General features: G+C 41.9%; 1 protein-coding gene across 1 annotated transcript in view; it reads left to right on the top strand.

The window, feature by feature from the left end:
• Positions 1-2,268: 2,268 nt before the first annotated feature.
• Positions 2,269-12,514, top strand: part of CUL3 (cullin 3) — a 118,992-nt gene continuing 108,746 nt past the window's right edge. Inside the window, exon 1 of the mRNA XM_070385850.1 lies at positions 2,269-2,477. Within this exon, the coding sequence (XP_070241951.1) occupies positions 2,412-2,477 (66 nt within the window). The 5' untranslated portion in view covers positions 2,269-2,411. The remainder of the gene's footprint in view (positions 2,478-12,514) is intronic.

The following is a 12,514-nucleotide window of genomic DNA, read 5'->3' on the forward strand; positions in this document are numbered from 1 at the left end:
CTTCTTACATTAGAAAGAAACTGAGCCACCTGACCCTGCAACCAATACAAAAACATTGGTTGTTAGTATCATCTAATGATTATGGAAATGAAGGTTCAATCAGCACACAGATTATAAACTTCTATCCAAGACTCATGTGAAGTGAAGTGAAAGTGGCTCAGTCGTGTCCGACTCTTTGCGACCCCATGGACTTTCCATGGAATTCTCTAGGCCAGAATACTGGAGTGGGTAACCTTCCCCTTCTCCAGGGGATCTTCCTGACCCAGGAATCGAACCGGGGTCTCCTGCACTGCAGGCAGATTCTCTATCAACTGAGCTTTAGTACGGTGAAGTCACTCAGTCTTGTCCGACTCTTTGCGACCCCATGGACTGTAGCCTACCAGGCTCTTCCATCCATGGGATTTTCCAGACAAGAGTACTTGAGTGGGTTGCCATTATTTAAATCAGAGTCCCTCCCATTGTTAGCTTATCAACAAAATTCTTGACATATTTTTAGCTTCAGTATTTACATAGATATTGCTTCAAGCAATATCCTTGTTTCTTAAGCTCTGTTTTATTAGCAAATACCAGAAAACAAAACAAGAAAATGTTTTCAATGGGGCATTTCAACCAAGTAAGGGGTGAAGGCACAACACTGGTGAATCTAGTTATCAGGATTAAGTTAATTTAGGGAAAATCTAACCTTACAGTGAACAAATCAAAAAGGTATATTCCAGTTCATTTATTAAAAAAAAATAAAATAAAAACCCCCAGAGTCCAAATGCTTAAAAAGATTTAAACTTCATCTTAAAAAGGCATTAAAAATAAAATTTAAAAGTATTAATATTCTATTAATATTTATTCCAACAACAGGTTCTTACTTAAAATGATATCGTAAACTTTAGTGGGAACTCACATATTCCTCTGCAGTCAGAAATCCAAATATAACAATACAAAGAAGTAAATTAGGATGTAAAATTCATAATGAAAAGCAAAACTGATGAATCAAACTAGACTTTTTGAACGCAATGCCAAACTTTTATTCCCCCAAATTATCAGCAAACTGAAATGAAAGACAAAAATTTTGGCTTTCAAAATGTATCATACTCTTGAAATGGTAAAAATGATTTGGCAGGTTAAGGTTAGGTTTCTATCATTCTATTTTATATTTAACACCATTTACCAAAATATTGCACTGCGTTAAGGGAGCTGTTATTTCAATGGCTAAGAAATACAAATTTTAATACTAGTAAGTTCTAGGTCTCTCAGACAATAGTGAATCAAGAGCTTGTGCAGTTTAAGGAAATTTTATGGATTTCCACCCCTCAATCCTGACAGCTGGAGTGTGCACATCCAATCCGAATACCTTGTTAGGCATAGAGGACTCTACTTTCCGACACTGCATATATTAATAACTCCTGCACAAACTCTTCTTTCAACTTTCTGGCTTCTGGTCAAGTATCCATCCCTAGTCCACATGCCCTAGAAAAACACAGGAACCAGTTTCAGGACGTGGTTATCCACCTAGCACCCTACGCTCCACCCCGAGACTACCCTCCTCCCGCTCTAGCCCAGCCCATCCAGGTCGGCCCAGCTAAGCAGAGCCGAACACTGCCTACTACAGTCCGGCTCCGGCTCTCGGAACTTCCCCCGCCCACTCGGTCCACGTGAACAGGACCCCGCCCCCTCGCCGGCGCTCCACCAATCAGCAGCCCCTTCACCCAGGATCCGGTCTGCAACGCTCCCCTTTCAAAAAGTAAGCTCACTCCTCCCTCCTCAGTCCCGCCCCTTTCCTACCTCTCCTCCCCGCTGGCCCCTCCCACCTCCCCAAATCCCCGTTCCCTTCCTCCTCTCCCGTTGCCCCCTCCCACTCGCAGGCTTCGCCCCGCCCCGCCCGGGAAAGCGCGCTCGCCCTCTTCTCGCGAGACTTGAGCGTCCCCCTCCTCCTGCCGCGGCCGCCCGCCTCCCCCTCCTGTCCTCCCACCCCCCCTCCCCCCAATCTCTCCACTCTCCGGCTCTCCTCCCTCCCTCCTCCCCTCTCCACCCTCTGGGCCGGATCTCGTCTCGCTGAGGCGGAGGAGGAGAAGGAGGAGGAGGAGGACGTTCGGCCTGCGCAGTGAGATGTTTGTCCGTCGCCGCCGCCGCCGCCATCGCGAAGGAGCGCGATAAAGGGAGCCGAGCCGGGCGTGAGGGGGACCCCGCGGAGCCGCCGCGCCAGCGCAGTCCCCCAGCCGAGCCCGAGCCGCCGGAGACCGAGCCGCCGCTGCCCCCGCCGCGGCCGCCCAGGGGCCGGCCAGCTCCCCAGCCCAGCCCGGGGGCCGCGCCGCCGCCGCCGCCCCCAGCGTCGCCCCTCGCCTGCCCGCCCGCCTTAAATGTGACACCGGCGCCTCGGAGTGCGACCCGAAGCCGCCGCCGGGGAGGGGACGAGCACCATGTCGAATCTGAGCAAAGGCACGGGCAGCCGGAAGGACACCAAGATGCGGATCCGGGCCTTTCCGGTGAGTCTCTTCTCGGCGCTTGGGACCCGGGGTCTGGGGGCCCGGCCGACAGCCGCACGCGAGGCCCGGGCTGAACTCCCCCCCAACAGGCCGCAGGCCCGGCCTCCCATCCCCCACGCCGCCGGCCGCGGGGCGCGAGCCTTCCCGGCAACGGGGCGGCGCGGGGCCCCGGCGCGGCCGCCTTCCCGGGCCGTTCCCCGCGCCCCCGGCGTCCGAGGCCGGCGCCGCGCCCCCGCCCCAGAGCTGCGCCTCCGGTCGCCCCGCGGGCGTCGGCTGCGGCCGGGGCCCCTCGGCCGGTCCCGGCACCTCGCCGCGCTCTTGGGGTGTAGGCCCAACCCCTAGCACCCCGCTCCTGCTCGGTCCCCGGGGCTCTCAGCCCTGCAGGGACGGGGACCGTCTACGTCCTCCCGGTGTGGGGCGTGTGTGTAACTTTTCACGTGAGGTTTCGCAGCAGTTGAAAAAAAATCACCATGCCTAAAGGATGGCCTGCTAAAAGATGCCGGGGACGGACCTCTCCCGCTCTTCCCCTCCCCAGGAAGGGCTCTGCCGTTCACCTACCCTCGACGCGTTGACAGACGTTCCGCGTAATGCTCTGTAGTAATACACTAACAACGTCGGTGTGTTTACAGAATCTTTCATCCGCAACCTTCCAATGCACTTTACAAACTCTCCTGTGCAGGAATGGCCTAGCCACTCAAGGGGAAGTAAGAGAAAACAAATGGGACGATTGGTTCTTCATTTCTTAGCCATGGAAGCCCAAAAGAATAAGTAGTCACCACCGTGAGTTGCTTTACTCTAGGTTTTAGTGACAGCAAAAGTATTTTTGTTTAGAAACTTTTTTGGCCTTAAATTAAGTCATACCCCTGCGGTGTTTAGTATTACAGGGTATAGCTTTGGATGTCATATCTGAATCAGATAGCCAATGGCAAGCAATTAGAGTGTACTCTTGGGACAGAGAAACTGGACATACTTGCTCATGGCCGCTTCTGTAACAAGTAGACGTCAAGGTGGACAAACTAGCAATTGAATAGAAGATTTTAAACCAGGAAAACTAGAGAAGAAGCTGTGGTTTCCTGTCTTAGAATCACAAGCACATTATATTGTGTAGTGGGGGGCATTGAAGAGAGGGTTTGTATTCACTTCTTAAAGCATGCTTTTTCTAAAGTGTAGTTCGCACTTTAGTGGAGAGATTAATATAATTGTCCTAGTTGAGTAAGAAACTGACTTAGAAAACTTGAGGACCTCCCTGAATTCTTTCGAAAAAATACACCTGATGCAGAATTCCCAGATGGTAATAAGAAAAATGTTAATGCCTATGTGAAAACTCTTGGGACTTTACGTAAATAAAGGTAGGATATAATCAGGAGAATTAGATGTTTTAATGCACATTAAAGGGATTTTTAATTTCTGAAGTTTTTTTCCTTAAGTAATCGTGAGAAAGTACAAAGAAAGTAAGAAATGTTGACAGAAGAGCACTAATGAAGTTCACTTGCACGTTTTCCTTTATAATGATAAACAATGAACTGGGTTTATGAATTCGTGAGTAGGGATAGTTTTCCTACTGAATCAGTTCCTACTAAGTGAGCAGAATCTAGAATTATTCAGAATTTAAAATAATTTTATACATTTTTAAGAAAAGTTTGCTATTCTTGAAGTCTGACTTCTAATACAGATTATTGTTAAAAGGTGAAATAGCTCACACTTGACATCAACTCACTGTTGTGGATATTCTGATTAATCAGCTCTGTCTTTATCTATGTGTAATCAACTCTTTGATCTCTTGGTTTGCCTGTCCCTACCTGTTCTTCCACTCCATTCATTTAGGAAATACTGAGGACTGTGTGCCAGGTACTGTTCTGGGGTCTTGGGATGTATCAGTATAGCTTCAGAAAACAATATCCCTCTTTTCTGGATCTTGTACTGTTGGGAAGAAGCTGTGGGAGAGAATTTTGTTCTTCTTTTAGCTAAAGAGTATCAGAGTATGTGACAGGTTACCACACAGCACTGAAACTGACTTTTTTTTTTTCAGGAGCATTATGGTCATGAGCTAATGTAGGCCTTTTCTTATCTGTAATTTGTTGCCCTCTTAAGTTTGTCTAAAATCCTTAAATGAAGTTTGCAAGTAGCTAGTGTTTGATATTCAGTACTTAGTATCTGCTAATTTTTAAAAGTGTCTAAGAGTTTTAAATTTTCTCATGGGTATTAACATTACTCATAAGTAGTTCCTACAATGAGAACCATTGCATTTCTTTAATATATAAATTTAAAAATCATAGTTCTTTGAACTTTCATTAAGAATGGCTACATAAAACCTCAGTGGTGTGATATTTCACTGATTATTTGGTAAATGAATACTTACAGACTTTCAGAATTTTTTTTTCCTTCCAGGTTAGCAGTCATTTACCTAACTGTAGTCTGCATGGATTGCAAGTCAGAAGTAATAAATGCATGTTATTCCATAAAGAAAATATGGAATTGTGTATTCATGTGTGCAAAACTACTATATTTTACCATTTGAGATAAACAGCTACTCTAAGGGAAATTGTAGTGTAAGCAGAGGCCTCAAATACTCCTTTCAAAGTGTTTTATAAAACTGATCGGTGAAACAGTGTAAAAATATGTTTGAAGATTGTTTTGTTATCTTTACAAAATAGTAAGTGATGGTACAGGATATTTTGTAAATGTGTAAACCTACCCCAGCTGTAGTCTCATCAATAAAATCAGGTTCTGAGAAGTTGGTTCTTTTTAAGATGGAAAACAATGCAGAACTTTCTGTATGTAACAGATTGACGATGGAGGAAATATTTTATTCCAGTTTGTAAACTTTGCTGCAGTGGACAAAATATATAGCATCTCATATCTTTCGGAGTTTTTTGGTACCCAAAATGACAGCAAGTGACACAACACTTTTTTAAGAAAGGAAGCTGTAGTTGTGAAACTCCTGGAAACTCTGTGGCTTTGGACCAAAGAATGCTGTCCCAAGAAGTTCCTGCCCTTATTTCCTTGCTGTTGCCATGTGTTTCACTCTGTAGGATTAGTTGCTGTCAGGTGAACTTTTTGTTCTTATCTTTATAATAGTCATTCCTCACCGTCTGTACTGTAGTTGGGTTGTTTGTCCACATGGGCTTGAAAAGCTTGATTGTATTGGAGGGGATATGGTTGAATGGGAATACTGGTCTCCTCTGATTTGCCTTTTTTGACTTAGACTTCAGAGTTTAGGAGACAAATTGTGAAAGTGATTTTCATTAGAATGTGATCTGAAAATGGTTTCACTTACTGGTTTATAGAAGCATCGTCAATCATGATAAGGAATCTCTGTCTGTGATGTGCATGCAGTAATTCTAGATGAGCACCACCTGTGTGGCATGGACAATAAGAGAAGTTATTGTTAAATGGAACCCACAGAATGACTGATACTCATTTGTTATGTTCTTAAATACTTAAGAGCACAAGAATTTAAGGACAAGAGGGAAAGTTAATGTTTTTGTTTCTCCTAGCTGTAGTGATATTTGTTAGATTTAAGGGAACAGCTTTAATGTTCAAAATAGGTTTCTTTTATTTACTACCTGGACTGTACATACAGAGAGATTGAATAAGAGTTTTGCAAATCACACAGGGTGCGGAATTAACCTCTCAAGTTTGGTTTGTTTTTTATTCTTTAATATTTTCTTATAGGGATGTTATGGAGATATAGCATTCATTAAAGTATTGCTTTCACTTAGACTGATTTTTTTTTTCTATTTAATGGTTTTAGGACAGCCAGCTGTTATAGTTAGTACCTCACAGGCTTTAGAAACTTAAAAATAAAAAGATAAGTAGTTACAAAGTGTCTATTTTGTATTATCTTAGAAAGCAGTTCTGAGGAGCCAAGAAAATTATTACTACCAAATTATTAGTACTAAAGTTACTGAATTTGAAACAGTTTTAATAGTATAGAGTATAATGTGTGAATTTGACTTGTTAAATAATACAGTAGTCACACAATAAGTTCATTCAAACAAAATAGAGAAAGTTTCATTCATTAAATGCAGCTAGGTAATAATAGTGTTTTCTCTATTTCAACAAGATTATATAATTAAGGCTAGAAAAAATAGTGTATCTTCTCATTGTGTTATAAATTGGGAGACCTCAGAGATAATTTTTTGCTGTTATTTGAAAAAAAATTATCTGTTAATCTTAACAGCAAAACAAAATTTTGAAGTTTTGCTAGATTTTTATAAAAGTTCTGAATTTGAATGATGCGGTTGAAAGGCAGAGTCCAGGTCTTATGCAGTGTTATCATAGGCACTTTACAGGTGAGGACGATAACACACAGAAACTGTGAGCCACCGAACCACAGTTAACAGAGATGAAGTGTCATTTGAAGCCATTGGAAACTAATGAGCAATTAGGAGGCAAATTGTGATTCAATATAATAGTTACGACTTGTCTAACTACCAAAGTTTCATAACAACAGGCACCTCAGTGGGGTTCTGAATCCCCTGTGCCCAGGAACACCCAGGAAAAGAAGTAATAATACAATAACATCTTTGGTTTACATCCACTTTATGATTTCCAAGGTGCTTTATAGGGAGCTTCCCTTTCTTTTGGACTTGATGGCCCTGCTGCTTGTTTCCCACCTACTCTGGTCAAGGACTTCAAACCGCAAGCAGATTATCTTGCCCTGCCCACTAATATCCACTGTCACTGACACTTGAGCTGGTTTCAAATGGTCACAAAAGTTTTTTGACAACTGAGCAGCATTTGAGGAACCATTAAGCTGTATTTGTGCATATGTGCTCTTCATTTATCCATCTGCTCATTCAACTAGTGGTTATTGAACATCCATGATGTGCCAAGCGCTGCCTGGGTGCTAAGGATACAGCAAGGAAGAAGGCACAGCCTATGTAGCCACAGTTGTCCACAGCCCACTCATAGTCTACCCATCCTGGAGGTCACCTCCAGACAGGTCACATCCAGGCCAATGGCTTTCAGCCACTCTGTGCCTCAGGGTTTTCTCTGGTCCTGGCATCCTTGGCCACTGCAGAGGAGCATCCCTCAGCCCAGGGGAGGAGGAAGCTAGTGGATATGTGCCCCAGCTTCCTTGCCCTTAGGTGGGACAAGGTGATGTATGCCCTTTATAGACTATTCACACCTCGCCCCCAACAGAACTGAGCCCTAGTTCTAGAACCCAAATCTGAAATGTCATTCATGCTCCGTCCATTGTCTCTCCTTCATTTCCTATCTCACTTCCTCACTTGCTCACTGTGCTTCTTAGGATCATTTCCTAAATAAACTAATTACACCCCCCCCAAAAAAAAAAAGTTATTGGACAATTTATAGCTTTAAATAACGGAACTTTCATAATAGTTCTTGTTTATCATTATAAAGTCAACAAAAAAGGTGCTACTAGTAAGTAATCACTGAGCTGAAACATGAATTACAGTTAATGTCTGTAAGTATATTGTGAAAATTATTCAGTTGTAGTCTAGCAAAGCTATGAATTCATTTTAGTAGGTTTTCTAGTTGTAAAAGTGATGCATATTCATGATAGAAAACTTAATAAGTATCTGAACTTCTAAGTAAAGTAATAGATAATCACCTGTAACCCTGCCACTTGGAAGTAAGCTGTATTAACCTTTTGATGTGTTTCCTTATAATCTTTCATACATGTGTAAGCACACAGTAAAATTGAGGTACCATCTTTTTATATACTGCCTTTTAAATACAGTATCTTACTATATTTATTTTATTTCCACTAATTTTTATTTCTGTACTATATATATTTATTTCCATGTTAAATATATCAAAAACATGATTTTGAATCTGCAGTACTTTGGCTTATCCATTTCCTTGCTGACAGGTTTGATTGATTCCAGTGAATACATGCTTTCTCTATTACAAAGAATGCAACTGTGATTATTTAGGAGCTTCCCTGGTGGCTCAGACAGTAAAGAATCTGCCTGCAATGCAGGAGACCTGGGTTGAATCCCTGGGTAGGGAAGATCCCTGGAGAAGGGAATGGCTCTCTACTCCAGTATTCCTAGCCTGGAGAATTCCATGCACAAAGGAGCCTGGCAGGTTATACAGTCCATGGGGTTGCAAAGAGTTGGACATGACTGAGGGACTAAACAGTTTCACTTTTTCACTTATGATTATGGAATTACTGGACTCAACATAACTGATACATTGACCAACCACATTGACCTCCAGAAAGGTAGGAATAATAATAGTTCCACTTGCTGAATGCTTATAATGTGCCACACACTGCTCTCTCTGCTTTGCATGTGTAAACTAATTTAATTTGCATAACTCTGTAGGGTTCTATTATCATCTTTTTTACAAAAGAGGTCTTGAGATGTTAAGTAATTTGCTTAAGGTCACTTTGCTTGGAAGTAGCAGAACCTAAGGTTCTTTTTAACCTAGGCAGTCTGGCTCTAAAGTGAAGGCTGTAGGAATTAATTATATCTCTCAAGGTTGTACTTCTACCCTGTAACAGTGTCTTAGATAAGATATCTTTAATTTCATAGGTGAAAAAATAGTACTTGAATGTTTTAATTTTTATTTCTTTGCCTACATATAAAACCATGGATAGTCTGTAGGGAATTTTCATTTAGTTTCACATTTGAGTATTCAGCATAGGTTTAGAAACCTGACTAAAAAGTAAAAAGACTAGAGAGCATGAGTGTGGGCTCATACACTATCAGAGTTTAAATGTCAGCTGTGCCTCTTTCTAGTTGTGTGACCTTTAACACGTTACTTAACCACTTCTAACCTCAGTTTTCTCCTCTGTAAAATGAGGTTGTAGGGCCTGTCTTACATGGCTGTTGTGAGATAAAGAGAGTCAAGCATTAGAACTGGACCTAACATACAGTGAACAATTGTTATACCAGTATTTAGTCATGATTCTGCCACAGTTTTGGAGAAGGGCATGGCACCGCACTTCGGTATTCTTGCCTGGAAAATTCCATGGACTGCGGAGCCTGGTGGGCTACACAGTCCATGGGATCGCCAGGGTTGGACACAACTAAGTGAGCACTCATGCCACAATTTATGTTAAAATTGAAGGTTATTTTTGCAAGTAATTTTATTTATACAGTTATTTTAGTGATGCTGCCAGTTTTGGGTACTTAAATTTTTAGAACTTAGGTTTTGAGAAGCTTATAGATTCAATTTGTGGACCACATTAAGAAATCAGTCTCAAAGTATATGGGTTTGGTCACTGCTGGGGTGTTTGAAAAGAATGCCACTGGCTCTTGTGGGGTGGGGGTAGATTGAAAAGAGAAAATACGATAGTGATGGTTACTCATTGGGGTAAGTGTATAACCTTTCTGGGATAACTTTATTGAAGGAGTAAACACTCACTTGGTGTGTACATTCTAATATGTACATTAAAGGAAGTGTTAGTCGCTCAGTCATGTCCCAACTCTTTGTGACCCCTTAGACTGTAGCCCGCCAGGCTCCTCTGTCCATGGGATTCTCCAGGCAAGCGGGCTGCCATTTCCTACTCCAGATATGTACATTAAGTGTTTATCTAAAAGTACATTTTGTTTTTATTTCCTTCCTTCTTTTCTTCCACCCTCTTTTTTTTCACTCATGAACTAGGTTATGGTTCCTGCCCAAAGTTTATACCAGATCCCCTTTTCAATCTTGAAGTGTTAGACACAGTGTGGATGGTTAGTGAAATGATTGATTAAATGAGAAACTAGTCCTTGAAGCCAAACCACAGTAATCAATGACTTAGCTAAGTCGATTCTGGGAGTATTCCAAAATATTTGAACTCTTTCAGCTGTAAGTGAAGCCTTAATTTGTAGGTCATTACTGATCATGTGGCACTTTTCCTTAAAGGTTAGTTAGCCTAGTCTCCTAAAACAGTGACTTGAAAGTAAAGATGTAGGTATGTATTAGCAGTTACTTTGGATTGCGTGTCGGAAGACTTACTTGCTAGCCTAGTCTTTTCTGTTCACTAGCTTTCTCTACATTTTACTCCCTCCACCATGACTTCTTCCTCCCAGCCAGTTAACCATAGCTGGTAAGGCCCTTCTTTCTCGGCCGATTGACTACCATCTGTCATCTCTACCTGTTCTGGGAATTCTTCACCCTCTTTTCATCTGTAATTTACCTTTGACCTGAGGATACAGGCTTATCTTCTTGAATTGAGGTGTCCTCTTTCCTTATAATCCATGAATCATTGGGCCCAGATGCTAATGATTGCAACATCTATCACTCTTGCAGCTTGGGCCCTTCTGTACCGTTCTTTGAGTGATTCCTGTGACTGTCTCCTAACTTCTTCCACATGCTCCCTCAGTCATTGAAGACTTGCATGCATTCTTCACAGATATTCTCTCTAGTTTAAACTAACTTTATCCAGTGTGTGTGGGCAGGCATTCATTTATTTATTTTAATACATGTTTATTACGTGTTCCTACTGGCACTAAATGGTAACGATGGGACAGATCTGGCCCCTTCTCTATTACTGTGGTCTTCACTCTGTCTTGAAACTTGTTATCCGCTACTTTAGAAATCTTAAAACTTCATACTACAGTCTGTCCTAGCTCCTTCATTTATTAGGTATAGGACTTGAGCAAATCACTTAACCTCTGTCTGTTTTCTCTTTTGTAAAAGAGAAGAAAACAGTAGTACCTACCTCATAAGGTAGTTGTAAGGATAAGGTTAGTACATACAAAGTTCTTACAAGTGGCACATAATAAACACTATAAATAAATCCAACCTGTTATTATTGAATTATTCTATCCTACGTGTTGCTTGTTTTCTTCTCACATTAAATGTGCTGTGGGATCTCAAGAAGACCCTTTTCATTCTCCCAGGATGTGGGGCCTGATACCAGTTGCCACTTCTTTCCTGTTGTCTCCCAGGGTAAGGCCAGAAATATCAGCAAAAAGCATCTTGAACCATTCCATTCATCTGTCTTCACTGCTCATATTTTTTAAGACTATTGGGTACTCCTGGAGAAAATTACAAGATTGTGGTCTCTAACCTTGCTGGACTTTTCAGTGCCTCTGGGCAATTTTTTGTGTCCCTGTGAGCTTTGGCTCCCTTTTTCCTGCTTGAACTATTTCAAACTTTAGTCATTGTCCTCAAGCTCTTTATTGAGAATTCTCTTATCTCTCTTCTTCAGGAAATGTGACTACCAAAGTTATCTTGTGTAAGTACCTTCAGCTTTGATCTCTTGCAGTTTCATTCATTAACCTGTATCTTTACTTATTCTCAACTCCTTCCCTTGGGTCTCAGAGAAGTAGGATGTTCCTTTTTCTGTCTTCTCTACCATGGTAACTACCATTCCATTTCCTTTCATAGCCCCATCTTCAGAGAATAGTCAGTATCTCCTGTATTAGAATATGATTTTCTTTAGAGAAGGCAGCAGATCTCTTTTATTGATCTTTGTCAGTGCTTTACAGTAGCAACCAACAATGTTGAGTGAATGAGCTGACAGACTCTTTATAGTTCGTTTTCCCATCTTTTAGATGGGCACTATAGCAATCTTTCTCACAGATTAATTGTGAGGAATAAAAGAAATAATATTAGAAAGTGCTTGCTAATAAACAGTAACATCACTGAGACTGCTAAAATCATTTTCTAATCATAAAGTTAGTATTTTCAAGCATAAGAGTAGTGTGTTAATGTAGAACAGTTATTGTCAAACTCTTACAGGGTCTCTGCTTAGTTCCTCAGTTGTGTCCGACTCTTTGCCACCCCGTGGACAGTAGCCCGCCAGGCTCCTCTGTCCATGGGGATTCTCCAGGCAAGAAGACTGGAGTGGGTTGCCATTCCCTCCTCCAGGGGATCTTCCCAACCGAGGGATCAAACCCAGGTCTCCTGCATTGCAGGCTGATTCTTTACCATCCGAGCCACCAGGGAAGCCCTAGGACTCAGGAAGCCTAAGAGGGGTGGAGTAGGTATCTTCAGAAATCTCCCTCTCTAGCCATTTAGAGCCATTTTTGTATTGTTCTTTGTATAGAAGACTTCATTTTAAAAAGTTCTCTGTTGTTTTAGAATCAGTGACCAATCCAGTGTTTTTAAAGTTGAGAGTCCTACTT

Source organism: Bos mutus, chromosome 2 (genome assembly GCF_027580195.1).
Source record: "Bos mutus isolate GX-2022 chromosome 2, NWIPB_WYAK_1.1, whole genome shotgun sequence".
Taxonomy (NCBI): domain Eukaryota; kingdom Metazoa; phylum Chordata; class Mammalia; order Artiodactyla; family Bovidae; genus Bos; species Bos mutus.